This window comes from Pyxicephalus adspersus, chromosome Z (genome assembly GCF_032062135.1).
Source record: "Pyxicephalus adspersus chromosome Z, UCB_Pads_2.0, whole genome shotgun sequence".
NCBI lineage: Eukaryota > Metazoa > Chordata > Amphibia > Anura > Pyxicephalidae > Pyxicephalus > Pyxicephalus adspersus.
Genome location: NC_092871.1, coordinates 10,503,887 through 10,519,412, shown reverse-complemented (window position 1 = coordinate 10,519,412; position 15,526 = coordinate 10,503,887). Strand labels below are relative to the sequence as shown.

Here is a 15,526-nt window from a genome sequence, read left to right as displayed (position 1 = left end):
ATAAATGCAGGAAAAGTTACATAAGACAAATACAATACACAAAACAGTTATTCTACTTTTGCCTCCTTAAACCTCTCTCAATGGGTCACACTTCTCCTGTCCTTCTGCTACCCAAGCACTGCTTTCTCATCCTCCCTTTTACCACCCTTCTTTCCTGTGTGATACACCTTCCCAGTATCATGTCTTTATCAGCATGAACAGTGCAACTTCCTTTGAGTCTTCCTTGCATATACTTTACATGTCAGCCAACAATTATTCTCACAATCTGAATAATGAAATGCAAAAATGCCATTGTTACAAGGTGCGGGGTCCTCTCTAGACAGATTTGGCACAATTTAATAGGTTGCTACTCATCAAAGGATGTTTCTAACATGCAGAATAGGCAGAGACTGGAAAGCAGAAAAACCTGTTTAGATGCAAGGGATCTACAAACAGTGGCTAAAACTCTGGCCAACATGAATGCGCTGTTATAATTGAAAACAAAGAGAGTATGCAATGTAACTTACAAAGGTGCACGATTTGATTAATATTTGGCCACAGTCTGGTAATATTACATGTGCAATGTGAAAGCCAAGATAAATAATGCCTCTGAATGCTAGTCTTAGGAAATTTGGAGTAAGGTCACTACTATATGGCAACATCTAAAAAGTGTTCCCCGTATAGGGACAAGCATTTTAGGGACTCCTTTGTTCTGATATGGGGGCACACGTTTTTGTATAAATCTATAAATAGATTTATACGCAGTGGGACAGACCCAACAAAATTTAGATCCATGGAGATCAATCCTTTTGTCAAAATCCTTTTGTCCTTTTCCCATATACATATGAATTATGTTTACTACTGTACAGCTCTGCTGCTCTTGCTGGGGGCTCTGACATGAGGAAACGGTGCCCTTCCTCTCCCAAGACGTCTGCCTCCATACAAAGACAAAGCACAGAACAAGTCATAGTTAGTAATGTGGAAAAGATAAGCTACAGGGATACATTGAGCAGGGATAGTGACTAGACTTTTGTCCTCTGCCTGCATTCCACAACTTCCAAATGTTTGGTTCTTTTTTAAAATAGCTTTTTTTCCTCTTGTTTTGCTTTATTAGGAACCCTCGGCAGCTTCTTCTTCTGCTCCAGCGTCTTCCCAGGACCCTGATGGAGCAGAAGTTGAAGACTGGGAGCCAGACGTCGGAACTGAATTTAGCCTGTATTATGACAGTCTGTCTGTAGAGGAACAAGGGGACAGTGACAGTAAGGTGAGTGCCCTCAGAATGTAGTTTCAGAAAAAAAAAAAAAAAACATTTTTTTTACTACAAGCTGAATCTTCTCACTGTGTCTGCAGGAAGAAGAGGAGGAGGAAGAGGAGGACGGTTCTGGAAACCAGTCAGAGAGAGTAAGTTGTGATGTAATATTTCTGCTTTGCAGCGATATGAAATCCGTGTTTCAGTATTCGCAGTCTAATTGTAACTGCACTTTGTTCCCCTGCACAGAGTTCGAGCAGTCTAAAAAAGAAGAATAAAAAGAAATGGAAGATGGACAAGGCCTGGCTCAAACCAACAAGGAAAAGAAAGAGAAGAGAAAGAGAGAAACCTTGCCCAGGTGAGCAAGCAGCTTGAATAAAGAAGTCTTGGGAGTATAGAAAACTGGTCAGTTGGGTTTAGTTTCAAATGTTTTAATAAAGAAATTAGGAAACTATTAGTATCATAAAGGGGATAACCTCTCCTACAGCTAATGGACTGATATAAAACCTGTTCTGGCGCATTTGGTTACATTGGACATTTCATGCTTCCCAGTAAAGAGAACTTTTTCCTTTTTTTTTGTGATCAAACTTCAGTTCTCCAAGCACACAAAAAGGACTGGTATTTTGATTTTTAATTGGTTGAGACAAGAGGGAACAATGTTATTAAGCTGAACTCGAGACAAACGGCAAAATACATATATGTTACACTTTTATTAGTTGGCTGTTCTTTTCACCCAAATCGGGGGAATGTAACACAAATTTTTGTTGAGTGTACAGAATAAATGCAATTATTTTTAATGATTCCAAAGACTTCACCTAAGTACAGGTTCAAAGTTTAGGCACTTATTCTGTTCATAACTTAATTTAATAAAGTAGATGGTATTATTGCCTGGAGTTTAGCTTTATATTCACCCAAGTAAATAAAGTATGGTCAGATAACAGAAAGCTAGGGGTGACTCAATGTCTTCCAAAATTGACATTGTTCATTTTTAGGCCGAGGGAGGAATGTTTCTAATCAGAGAGACGTTATGGCTAATGTAAATAAATCAGGGTTAAATTAAAATCATATTGTGTTTGTGTGTGGAAAGGAAGATCTAGCAGAGATACTGTTTTGGTGGTCTTATTGGTTCTCCACCAAGTTTACACAATTCTTATTTTACTTTAATATGTCTATTGAAACATTTGCAAGCTTGTCCTTGAAAGCAATGCTTGTGACGGTTGTTCACCGAACTTTAAAGTCAGTTGGGACCTGCTGGTTAACAAAAGGAAAAAAATAGCTTCTAGCTACAATGCTATTGAAATGGGTGCCGTGGATGACTTGGATTAACAATTTAAGAGTCAGCTTGGCTGTCAAAAAGACCTGCAGCAGGGTGAAGTGCCTTTTAAATTGGAAAAGGGTGGGAGGAGTTTTTTTTGACGACGTTAGGCAAGGCTGGTTGTTTCCATCCTAGTCACCGATCTACCGCCCTACTTGTTGCCCTGCTCTTTTAGCTGTCCCTTCCGTGGGGGGACCACAAAGTGAGTACACAGAGGTGCCTCTGGGATCCTTGGATCTGCCCAGCGAGGGAGCTTTGTCTCCCAACCACACAGGTAAATTTTTTTACCCAGTCACCTAACATTCACTTGCTGCTGTGCATGTCAGTGCTACATCTTCACTTATAACCCCCCACCTTGTCCCAAAGCTTGCATCAAACCCTGGAATCCCCTTCCCACTGACCCGGTGGCTGTTGCTAGACTTTTTTCATTATGCTTTATCTGCAGTGCATGGTTCTATATTCTCTTAGCTGACTTAGCTGTCTTCTCCCAGGTGTGTGTAATGAATCGAGCTCCATGGACACAGAGCGCTTTGAGGAACTGCCTTTGTGTAGCTGCCGTATGGAAGCTCCCAGTGTGGAGAGGGTATGCGAGCAGGCCAATAATATGTGTATGGCTACCGAGAGTGTAGATGGAGAGGTAAGGCCACGTGTAAACTGTACTTGGGGAGGGTAAGCACAGTGATGCTGTTTGTTTGGGTGGTGTCATAGAAGGAAAATTTTCAAATAAAAGCCAAGCAGAAGGAGGTTGAAGTGACAAAGGATATTTGTCGTATTTTCTTTTTTAGCTAAGCGGTTGCAATGTGCCCATTATTAAACGAGAGACAATGCGTCCATCAAGCCGGGTCCCACTTATGGTTCTCTGTGAAAACCACCGCGCCCGCATGGTGAAACATCACTGCTGCCCAGGCTGTGGTTATTTCTGTACCAGTGTAAGTAACCTGGCGGTGTATGTGGCCACCTCTGCTAGGGTAATCTTTAAAAGTAGACAATTTTCTCACATCTTTATCTCCTGCAGGGAACGTTTTTGGAGTGTCATCCTGATTTCAGGATAAATCATCGCTTTCACAAGGCTTGTGTCTCTCCTCTCAATGGAGTTATTTTCTGCCCACACTGTGGGGAGGATGCCACAGAAGCAGAACAGGTCACCATAGCAAAGGCGGACACACCTGTGCTTGTGCCCGCTCCACCCCATCATGATATTGGGGCCCCTGGGAGAGCTGACACTACACAGCCTAGGTAAGGATGGATTTCCCGGATTTTATTTTCACAATCATCCTACTTCTGGGTTTTTATATTTTTGCATGTGGGTGGAAAGGTAGATCAAACACTATATTTTGTTGTCTTTCTTCAGTTTGTGGATTATTTGGAAGAGCTTCATCATCATCATTTTATCAATGACTAGGCAGCCAGAATTACAGAACTAAAACAGTTCAATACCTCTGTGAATAATCGCAGGTTACAAATCAAGTGTATATTTATTGAACAAACTGGGGGAAGGCAAAAATAAAAGCAATGTCTACCATGTCAGTGGGATCTATAGGGTATGGGTTGTGTCAATCACCTTGTATTTTTGAGATTTTAAAACACAGATAACACAGGAGGGAAAAAAAGTAGAACAAAACGTCTTGAAAGAGTGAAGAGGTAAGTGGGTAATAGTATCTTATACAGAGAATTTGTGTGAGATGGACTGTGACTTCACATCCTTTCTTTCTACCTCCCTATCAGAGTATGGGCAAACCAGAATAGGACAGAATAGAGGGATAAACTGTCAATTGTCCTCTGCTCCCGTTGGGGATTCTAGTGCCCTGATTTCATACTATGGCGAAACATTTGTATCGCATTCTCTAGTTGTGATGAGCTGCTACATCTTAAACGTATACAGAGCTACAGGAACACACAAGTGACTTAGCGGCACCCTGGAGGAGCCACAGCATGCAGTGGGGATATACAGGCATTCTACACAGTCAGGAATCCTAAATAATAAAGATTTCAGCAGTTGGTATACCTCCTGCAAAAGTTACCACTATTTTGTGCCATTGCTCAAATAGAAGCCAGTTAACCTCCCCTGGCGGTCTAATTATGTCAGTATTTTTATGTCAAAAGCGTTACATTGTTTTGCATGGAAATTTGATGTTTACTATTTTAGGTCTGTAATTCTGAGGAATAACTCCCGGATATGATAAAGTTTGAAACACAAATCATAAATTATATTCAATAATTAAAATTTTATAAATAAAATAAACTTTATTAAAAATATTTAAACATTTTTGTCTAAAACATTTCTCTAAACAATGGTACAATAATAGAATAAACTTTTGGATTTATTATTTGGATTTTTTTTATAACTTTTTTTACTGTAATCATTGTTTTAAAAGAAGATTACAATGTAATCAGCTCTTAAATTTCTCACCAAGCCATGCCTCTCCGGCGTACCGACGCTTCACGCATCACATCGATTGAGCCCGCGGATGTGATGCAGAAGCTGGCTGGGGATTACTGACGACGACGCTGGATCAAGGGGACCAGGTAGGAGTTATTTTTTTTTTTTTTTTCCCCCTACCCCAAGTGTGGCTCGGGGTTTACCGCTTTTGGCATGTAAAATTCACCCGGAGCCACACACTGGGAATACCGCCAAGGGGCCTAATAGTGGTCTGTCTAATTTTTCCTGTACACGAGGCAGAATATTTAATGTAAAGTCTCGGCTGGAATTTTTGTGATTACCCAAAATGACCTAATGACACCAAAAAAGTAGCATGTTTCTACAGGAGTTCAAGAAAGGGAAATGTCTTCTAAAGTCTTTCTCCTGCTTTGCCTTGTGACAATTTACCCTTTATGTATTGTTCTCTAGATTAAAAAAAATAGTATTTGAACAGGTAAAAGTTCTTTTTAGTCCAGCAAATATTACAGGTGCATATCAATGTTATTTACCCTGATGCCTGACATTAACATATGACTATGGTAGGGACATTAGATTGTAAGCTCCATTGAGTGACAGCTAGTGACATGACTATAGACTTTGTAAAGCGCTGCGTAATACGTTGGCGCTATATAAATACTATATAGTCATAAATGCCTGTTTGGCAATATGGGTAATAGAGTGACCTATTAGACTTTCTGAAGCTCGCCATATCTAAAATTTAGAGGAATAAAACTGAAAAACAAACTATAGGTTTCTTTTTATATTTGACTTGAGGTCCATATTTATGGAAATATCAAGTGACCGTAACCATATCTATTCATACAATTTTACATTTTTATAAATTATTTGTCTCGTAGCATTTGTTTTTTTTGAGATTTGAATGAGTCATGCATTGACTTTTCTGCTTTTTAGCGCCCGAATGAGTGGCATGGTAGATGGCAAACGTTCCTTTGTAGAAGACCATTCTGCGATTAACGGGGAGGAGCCTGGGCCTTCCATTGTCCTTCCATCAGGAGTTTGCCTTAGTACAGCTGGCTTGCCTCCAGGTCCTGCACGGGATGCACTTCAAAAGGCCTTGACATCTCAGGAGACTGACAAGTATGAGATAAACCTATTTAAACACTCTTTCTTTATGCCTGTGAATGTTTTACAGTTTTTTTTTCCCCAAGATTTACTCCTTTACTTTTTGTCTATGTGAACTGATAGTAAATGCCTTATCTCTACAGTTTAGCCCAGCAGAAGAGAGATCGCAGGAAGAAGATCCGCTATAACTCTCGACAACTCTACCTGAGTGTGAAGGCTGGCGAGCTTCAGAAAGTGCTGCTTATGCTAAGTAACTACATTTACTAAGCCTTAGCTTTAGCTTAGTTTTTTACATTTCTTTTTTTTTTTTACACAGTGATGTCATCACTAGCTCAGTTTGCTTCTCTGTGTAATGCAGACAGATTATGGGTGGTGGGAAGAACATTACATAGCTTCCTGAAAACAGAAGCCTGCCCTAGGCTGTTCTCACCTGTGATTAAAAGTACCAAAATCCAGTAAATACAATGGGCAGGACAAGCTATTAATATTAAACAGGAATTAGATAGCGCCGACATATTTTGCAGTGCTGTACATTAAATAGGGGTTGCAAATGACAGACTAATACAGACAGTGATACGGGAGGAGAGGACCCTGCCTCCAAGATTTTACAATGAAGAAGGGGTTGGGTATTGTTGAATATCACACTGCCAGGAAAAATGACAGGCAACATGTTTTTAGGAAGAGAGTGGCTCTACCTTCCTTTTAGCTACAGATCAGATCAATGTAAATGCCCAGGTGAGAGCTCGCATTTGTAACATTTGTGTGGAAACATCTAGATAAGTGTTTCCCAACCAGGATTCCACCAGAGGATGCTAGGGGGTTCCTTGATCACTGATCAATTTGTGCCTCTCAGTTACCCATAACACCAATGATCTTTTTGGCTATCTGTAAGCGTGACTTTCTTCCCACTGCCAGAAATGTATGTGGCATGCTTTCCATTGACCACAATGCTAATGTAATGTGAGCTGTGGATATAGTAATTATAGTAGGTGTTCCATGAAGACCTGAAAGTTATTTCAAGGGTCCCCTCATGGACATTGTATACCCAAAAAATAAAAAGTGTCAAGGCACAATCTGACTTGCTGCAACCTCTAATACACATTGGGCCTGATTTTATTAAAGCTCCCCAAGGCTGGAGAAGATAAGACTATCATGGGTGAACCTGGTTGTTCCAGACTTGAATGAATCTGGTCCAGGATTGAAAATGATTTGCCAAATAGGAAATTATTTTAAGAAATCTATTCCAGCTTTGCTGGTTCACCCATCTTGGAGAACTTTATTAAATTGGGCCGTTGTGAGAAATTCAGTGTGAGGTGAAATCAAAGTAATATTCCACTAGAGGACAGTAGTCTTTAAAATTATTAAAAACTAAAAAAAAATTAAAAAAGATTGGAGTTCAGTTTTAATATTTTACTGCCCTTGGTGTGAGGGACCTACATTTTTTTTGCCTTTTAACTAAGGACCAGGCACAAGAATTTATTTAATTCTCTCTGTACTCTTGCATTCTCATAAACAAGGTCTGTTTTAATGGTAAATGTTTCTTATTAGAGCCTTTATTTGGCAAACAAACCTGATTTAAGGAGGGAAAATTGCTAGAATCTAACCACCTGCAGGATTTCTATAGATATCCTAGAAACTGTAAATGAACCTTACTGTTTTGTCCTAACTTTCTCCTCTCTCATGCTTTCTCTTAGTGGATAACCAGGATGCCAGTTTTTTGAATGACCAGCAGTTGAAGAGGAGTCCCTTGCATGCTGCAGCACAGAGGGGAAGTATGGAGCTCTGCCATATTCTTTTACAGGTGACTTTTTTTTTTTTTCAATATCCCTTCTGACAGTCTCATAAGAGTATGCACCATTATCTGGTCTCCTTCATACACCGTTTCTCTTTTTCTCCCAGGCTGGTGCCAGCATAAATGCCACTGACAAAATCATGCGTACCCCACTTCTTGAAGCTATTGTGAACAATCATACTGAGCTTTCGAAATATCTGGCTCAGAATGGAGCATGTGTTTATCATCAGGTAATGCCAATGGCTCACAATCATAGAACACATCTCATCTTTACCCTCCTTTTCCTTCCTGTACTGGACCTCTTTCCTAGTCTCACCTCTAGCTTGCTGTTCAATTGGCTATATTGGGATAGAAAATATTCACTTCACTGGCCACACACACTGATGATGTCCATATTCAGGAAAAAATCCACACAGGAACCCTGACATGGACATCCCTGCTTGACTTGTTTTATCCTCAAGTAAACCTAAATTGTGGAGAGACATCAGTGCAGGGCGTCCAAGACTGGCTTTATGTATGTGGTTTTGTTTGAACAATAAAGTTTGTGTATGCTCTCATTAACATTGATTTGCTGGTGTTTTCGAGCGATCTCTGGGAAACGCCAGCCCTTTTTTTAATATAGGACAGACACAATTCCTACTGCTTTTGAGCAGTGACTGCTTCTTTCTTTATTCTTGTGCTCCCTTGCTTGTACTGCACTCTTATCAGTAGCATTGTTCCAGCTATCTTTGAGGACTAAGGAACTATCGTCTGTCCTGTCTTAGAAGAAAGAAGGAGGTTAATATAGTCCTTTTATATGTGTTTTTAGCTTGTATAGATTTACCTTTTCACCTATTGACATCTTTTAGGAAGAAGACGGTTCTACCTGCCTTCATCATGCAGCCAAGAGTGGTAATCAGGAGTTGTTGGACTTCCTTTTAGCTACAGGGCAAGTCAATGTGAATGCCCAGGTGAGAACACATCATTTGAAACATTTGACACCCCATCTGCCTTATCAAGGCTTTTCTAATTACCTGTTTGTACTCTGTTAGGATAATGGTGGCTGGACACCCATCATCTGGGCTGCAGAACATAAGCACATTGGCATCATTCGTACCCTGCTAACTAGGGGAGCAGATGTTACCCTGCAGGACAATGTAAGTATAAACGTTTTTTATGGGATAAAAATAATTTTATTGAGAATATCAATAGTTATATTTTTAGTATCAGTAATGGACACTAGAGGGAGCATTAGGAGTTTACTTAGACTGAATGTGTCTCTTGCTGGAAACTTTATGAAACTAACTTTTGTTCCTAGTGCTTGTACCTGCGTAAATGGCTTACATTTAAAACGGCCTACAGTCAGTATGGAGATATCCCTACATGAGTTTCAAGACTTGCCACAACCCTCACCAACATTCTCAGTGGTGCAAATGCATGTTACTTCTACTGCTGCCCTTACATATTTACTTTATCCTGTATATCACAGGTGAACCTTTGTTGAGCAAAGCAGCAGGTTCACTTTTATGACTGCAGCAACTTATACACTCCCCTGCTACTCCATATCAGAGCTTACACGGCATGAGCTCTCCCTGCTTTTGTGACATTGCTGGGCCAATCACAGAACACTGTTGCAGTCAGATAAAGGTAGTGAGTTACCTGCTTCCCTATATCCAGAAAAATTCGGTATTTCCAGCAGCCCCTGGCATTGAAGAATGCAGGTGGAAGCAAAGGTTAGATAAATAAATGCTGCTGTGGATGTTAACTTTAAAGTGAACTTTTTGGGCGCTTTATGGGTTAATAGCTGTGCTAATACAAAATGAATTCAATGTTTTACTTTAACACCATACTTTGTGTTGGTTGGAAAAAATGGTAACATTTCGCTTCACTGGACACTGATAGGTTAGAATGATACTAATAAGAAGAAGTTTATGGACAACTTCTGTAATGTATTCTATCTCTTTTCCTTAGGAGAAAAACATCTGCTTGCACTGGGCGTCCTTTACTGGCAGTGCTGAAATTGCTGAGGTTCTCCTCAATGCGCAATGTGACATACATGCCGTTAACTTCCATGGCGACACACCATTGCATATTTCAGCACGGGAGGGCTTCATTCACTGCGTCAAGTAAGTAACTGAGCTGTGTTGCTATGCAGGTTTCTTGAATAGAGAAGTGGCAAGCAGATTGATACCGGTAAAATGTGCAGTTTCCTACAACTCAATTTTGCTAGCTAAAGCAAACCTCATTTAAATGTTTCCGATTACTACATTTTATTTTTCAATACCTGAAATATGATTCTCTCACACTTCTAAAAAGTGTGCTTCTAACTGTATATTGTGGATCTTAAAGTAGTAACCTCTCAGCAAGAAATTTTTAATTGATCCAAAACCCTAATTAATGTGCAGCACTGCCTAATATGTTGACGCTATATAAAATAAATCCTGCTTACTATTAATAATAATATTAACTGTTATTTTCCCTTTAAAACACAGACTTGCCCACAGACTTTTCTCAAAAAAAAAATCAATTCTCTTCCCTTTCCTTTAGCCTTTTCTTGTCCCGTGGGGCTGACACAGAAATGCGTAACAATGAGGGGGATACACCATTGGACCTTACGCTGGAGCACACAGATGTCTGGTACGCCTTACAGCTCAACCGCAAGATCCGGCAAGGGATCCAAAACAGAGCTGTGCGCACGGAGAGAATAATCAGCAGGTGGGATGCGAGCTGTGCTGGGTTAAATCAGTTTTGTGTGGTGGCAGTGGGTAAAATGGTATGAATGTGGAGGTTTACTGACCTAAAAAGATCCTCAATGACCACCATCAATTCTTTTTTGGCTGCTACTTGTGTAAAAAGATTTATTGGAGGACACAGCAGACCTCTGAGGGTTTATGTCTTTCTGTAAGAAATTAGGGTCTACTATCTATTAAATTGGCACCAGAGTGAATGAACTCCATGTTCCACTGCTTGCACTATTACCTATTATGGTTTAAGATTTCAAATGCAATGTAAATCTATACGCTGCATTTGTACAGCATCTGTGTAAATTGTAAAGGAATAGTAGGTTTGTCATAGATGGACTTTCGCTATTTGTAATGAACCAATGATTGTTGAGGCATAGAAGACAAAATCACCAGCACTCCAAAGTCCAGGATTCTGTACGTCTTTTTACGTTGAGGAAGGGACCTTGCATGGCCCCGAAACGTTGGCTTTTCAAACATGTTGTGACAGTGCTTTTATAATAAAGCAAGAATCCTGTTCTTTGGTCTAAGTCTTCTGTTTCCATGAGTTCTACACGACTTCATCCCTGGTTGTCACTTCAAGCACCCTTCCAATTTTTTAAGGTCTGTTTGCTGTAAGCAGTGCTTTCACGGACATTGCATTCAATCCTATCACGGACATTGCTTGAAGTGAGGCGTGGGGCTATGTCAAACAATCAGGACCTTCCTCACTCTCTTCTTTCTGCTCAGTTGCTAAAGCAATTACAGTTGACACATCTTCCCCTTTCTAATAAAATGAAGCAAGTATTGCTGCCTTGGATAATGTGCACTTCCATCTGTCCTACTAGCTGGAAGGTATCCTCCCAGCGTAAATAAGGAAGGAGCTGGGCGTGGCTGGCTATAGAAGTTACCACATGTTGTCTTTGCTTCTCAGGGATAATCTAGTCAAGCAGACTCAAAAAAGCCACCTTTTTCCATTACGAGGATAGATGATTTCTGAGTAGAAGAATAAAGCTTAATCTCTGGTCAGTTCTGCACCAATACTGATATTAGAACTTTGTTTTCGTTACTCACAGAGATATTGCACATGGATATGAAAATTTTCCCATTCCTTGTGTAAACGGTGTGGATGAGGAACTTGCTCCTGAGGACTATAAATATGTATCTGAGAACTGTGAAACATCTGCCATGAGTATCGACCGCAATATTACCCATCTTCAGGTATTGTAAAGCTTCTTTTTCTCATCTCTCTCTTCTCCTAATGCTTTCACACACTGACTCTTTTTCTGTCTACAGAACTGCAGCTGTCAGGATGATTGTTCATCTAGTAACTGCTTGTGTGGACAACTGAGCATTCGCTGTTGGTATGATAAGGTGAGATATTTTATTATGTCTTTGCTTGGTTGGTATGGAGTCAGCAGAGTATAGGCCCTTCTTTTGCAAGCTAGATTAGTAATTACTGGAACCTAAACTCCTTTCTTTTATTTCCCAAGTCATTGGGCACCCTGTGTATCAAATGTGAGAAAAAAAAGAATAAAGTGCTCTTGCTATCAAATGTTTACTTTATTATATCTTGAAAAATACCAGTATAGAGAACTCCACTCTTAGATAATAAGCAAGTTTCACATTTATTATCATTCTTGTTTTATCATCAGGATGGCCGTCTTCTTCAGGAATTTAACAAGATTGAACCTCCACTAATCTTTGAATGTAACCAGGCCTGCGCATGCTGGCAAACATGTAAAAACAGAGTGGTACAGAGTGGAATCAAGTAAGTATACAAAGGACAGTGTGGACACTGATAATACTCCCAACTTCCTGAACTGTATCAGTATAGGGGTCAGTTATATCCCAAATACTGAACCATTTAGCAAATCAAAGTACAAGGGAGAGAGCAAAGATCTGTCAAGATTAGATATGGTGATTGTGAAGGCTTTAAGGTCCCATTCAGTTCTTGGCATTGTACATTGTAGGATTGCACTTTATCAGATCACTGTGTTTACATACTAAGGAAAGGGTTAGAATTTGGGGGGTTAAGGGTTAGATCATCTTCTTTTTTTAGGTGCTATACAAGGTAATTTGAAAGATTATGTTAAAAGAAAACTGTTGAGAAGTGAGGAGAACAGCTTTTTTGATTACCTGGATGTCATGCTGATTTAATGAATTGCTTTATGATGTTTTTTGAGTTGCTGACCTGCATGCTTGTGTAAGGTCATAAAGCTAGCATAACAGGCTGGTTACTTGCATGATCACCCCCAGCTTTCAGTAAAATAGTGTTCTGATCATACTACTTTAAATCATAAAACTTAGCAAGCTTGTGGTTTATTCTTTCATACTTGCTGGTGGGTCTAATGGCTGGGTGTATAGTCTGCAGTAAGCTATGAAGCTTCTCTCTTACAGGGTCCGTCTCCAGTTATACCGTACAGCCAAAATGGGTTGGGGAGTGAGAGCTCTTCAGAACATTCCACAAGGAACTTTCATCTGCGAGTAAGTGTTGTTTTCCTGAAAGGGTTATTTTCTTCTTAAAGGGAATTTGTTACACAGAAAAGTAGTTTTAGGCAAAAACATAGGTAAGAGAGGCCTCTTTCAGGGCAATGGTGCAGAGGCCATTCAGCTTTACTGTATCTTCCAGGACTGGACTAGACCGGGCATAACAAGGGGAGTATTTTCCATCATACTTTACTCATAAAGTAAAGACCCTAGAAGAAATTTCTTTTAATTCCAGATTTCTGTTGAAATCTACGCCATGTCTCCACCATGGAAATTAAAGTTTTGTATAAATCCTTTTGAAATGTACTTTCCATTTCCATATGTATACTAAATGTTCAGTACATGGATTTCACTTTCCAAAACAATAGTCATTTAGATGCTCATCTCAAACCCCCCTTCCTTCCTTTGCAGCTACATTTGCAAGGTCAGCTAATGATAAAGTTTAAGAAGGTCTGGCTCAAAGTTGCCATTCTGATTCACCCCAAAGGTGATTGGTAAGGTTAAGATCAGGGCTCTGTGCAGACACTCCAGTTCCTTCCCTCCATACTCCTCAAAGCATGACTTAATGAAGCTGGTATTGTACATAGCAGCACAACCATGTTGGAACAAAAAAAATGGCCTTTCATAAAAGGTTGGAAGTGCTGATTGTCTAAATTGTTTTTGTATGGCCTAGTATTACCAGTATCAATGTGTGGGAATACCTAATATTAATTTTGGAGGGATGTTCACATATTTTGTAGTGCATGTCTGTTCTGTCTTTTTAAAGCTCTTTGCAGTCTCGTTTCTATACAGAATGTCTCATCTGATGACACTATGGTGCTGATTTCTAATTCCTGTTTCAGGTATGTAGGAGAGTTGATCTCAGACGCTGAAGCAGATGTTAGAGAAGATGATTCCTATCTGTTTGATCTGGACAATAAGGTAACTGCTTTGCTGTATGATAAGATGATTTTGCAAAGCAAAATTTATTTATAATCTGCATGGTCATGTAAAATTATGGGTTTATGCCTTCTGCACATACATACACTTGATTCATAGCTAAATTGATTGGCCTCTCGTTTTACATATATTTGTTTTAGCCATCCCATTACTCTGCATGCTGCAAGAGTTCAACACTGTCTAGTTTGGGAGGTGTTACTCTGTCAGCATATTGGCTTTACAGAAAGGATCACATAATGATCTCCTTGATTGCAGTTTCCGGTTTTCCAATAACTGGCAAATTCTTATTTAAAGTTGTGTTGTACCCCGAAATTTTATAAGATAACAGAACTTTGAGCCACGTGGCCTGCTACCAGAAGAATAGGAAGATATTTTCCTGTATAGGATATATATTGTACTTTATATTATATAGGTTTGACTCCATAAAGATGTCAGTTATTGGATCTCACATTGTGTGATACCTTATACATACAGATGTCATTGTAGCTTGGACTGGGGAGGAGTAAGAATTTAAAGACCCTTATCTCTAGTTAATATACAAAGATTATATGTGCATTTGACACATCATATGCATATTTACCTGAATAACATCCCTTGTGCAGACGTTCAAAAGCCCAGAGACTGTATGAGATGTACTTTCTAGTGTTTCTGTTCACTCCTTCCTGGCTTTCAAATAAAATCTTATGTGGGGAAGGGTTGAAGAGCTGAGACATTATTAATGTCTAAGGTAAGGAAAGGACTATGATGTGCAAAGTAGGAAGTTATGGATTATAGAAGTTGTTCTACTCCCCCTTTTTATGCTAAGTCTGATTTACAAAACTTTTTTTCCTTTAGGATGGAGAAGTATACTGTATAGATGCCAGATACTATGGGAATGTCAGCCGCTTCATTAACCATCTGTGTGAGCCCAACCTCATCCCAGAGGGAGAGGAATGGACTGTGGAGAGACGGCCCGGGCAAGCTGTGAGGCGGCCGCGGTCCAGACCCGTGCTCACCGCTCACCGCTCCGGGCACAGAAGAACAGAGGAGAGACAAGTAAGAAACATATGTTTAGGCTACATTTGGACCATAAGACGCAGGGACTTTTTCCCCCCACTTCTGGGGAAAAAAAAAGTGCGTCTTATGGTCCGAAAAATACGGTACCTGAATAATATCCCTTGTGCAGACGGTAAAAAGCCCAGAGACTGCTGCTGGAAACTACCATCTTGTATGAAATATCAGCAGACTTTAAGTAATACTCTCTAGTGTTTCTGTTCACTCCTTCCTGGCTTTCAAATAAAATCTTATGTGGGGAAGGGTTGAAGAGCTGAGACATTAATAATGTCTAAGGTAAGGAAAGGCTGTGATGTGCAAAGTAGGAAGTTATGGATTATAGAAGTTGTTCTACTTCCCCTTTTTATGCCAAGTCTGATTTACAAAACTTTATTTTTTTCCCCTTTAGGATGGAGAAGTATACTGTATAGATGCCAGATACTATGGGAATGTCAGCCGCTTCATTAACCATCTGTGTGAGCCCAACCTCATCCCAGCAGAGCCGCCTCGCTCGATTGGAGGTTCCTGA

The 15,526-nt window shown here is 39.8% G+C and overlaps 1 protein-coding gene across 1 annotated transcript in view; it reads left to right on the top strand.

Annotated features, from left to right (window-relative positions):
* EHMT2 (euchromatic histone lysine methyltransferase 2) overlaps positions 1-15,526 on the top strand; it is a 26,092-nt gene extending 10,566 nt beyond the window's left edge. Inside the window, exons 8-29 of the mRNA XM_072430734.1 lie at positions 1,094-1,243; positions 1,330-1,380; positions 1,478-1,586; positions 2,719-2,817; positions 3,035-3,180; positions 3,329-3,472; positions 3,559-3,779; positions 5,875-6,060; positions 6,189-6,295; positions 7,740-7,846; positions 7,945-8,067; positions 8,686-8,787; positions 8,869-8,973; positions 9,788-9,942; positions 10,364-10,531; positions 11,613-11,757; positions 11,833-11,910; positions 12,192-12,307; positions 12,937-13,023; positions 13,869-13,947; positions 14,800-14,928; positions 15,407-15,526. Of these exons, the coding sequence (XP_072286835.1) occupies positions 1,094-1,243; positions 1,330-1,380; positions 1,478-1,586; positions 2,719-2,817; positions 3,035-3,180; positions 3,329-3,472; positions 3,559-3,779; positions 5,875-6,060; positions 6,189-6,295; positions 7,740-7,846; positions 7,945-8,067; positions 8,686-8,787; positions 8,869-8,973; positions 9,788-9,942; positions 10,364-10,531; positions 11,613-11,757; positions 11,833-11,910; positions 12,192-12,307; positions 12,937-13,023; positions 13,869-13,947; positions 14,800-14,928; positions 15,407-15,526 (2,727 nt within the window). The remainder of the gene's footprint in view (positions 1-1,093; positions 1,244-1,329; positions 1,381-1,477; positions 1,587-2,718; positions 2,818-3,034; positions 3,181-3,328; positions 3,473-3,558; positions 3,780-5,874; positions 6,061-6,188; positions 6,296-7,739; positions 7,847-7,944; positions 8,068-8,685; positions 8,788-8,868; positions 8,974-9,787; positions 9,943-10,363; positions 10,532-11,612; positions 11,758-11,832; positions 11,911-12,191; positions 12,308-12,936; positions 13,024-13,868; positions 13,948-14,799; positions 14,929-15,406) is intronic.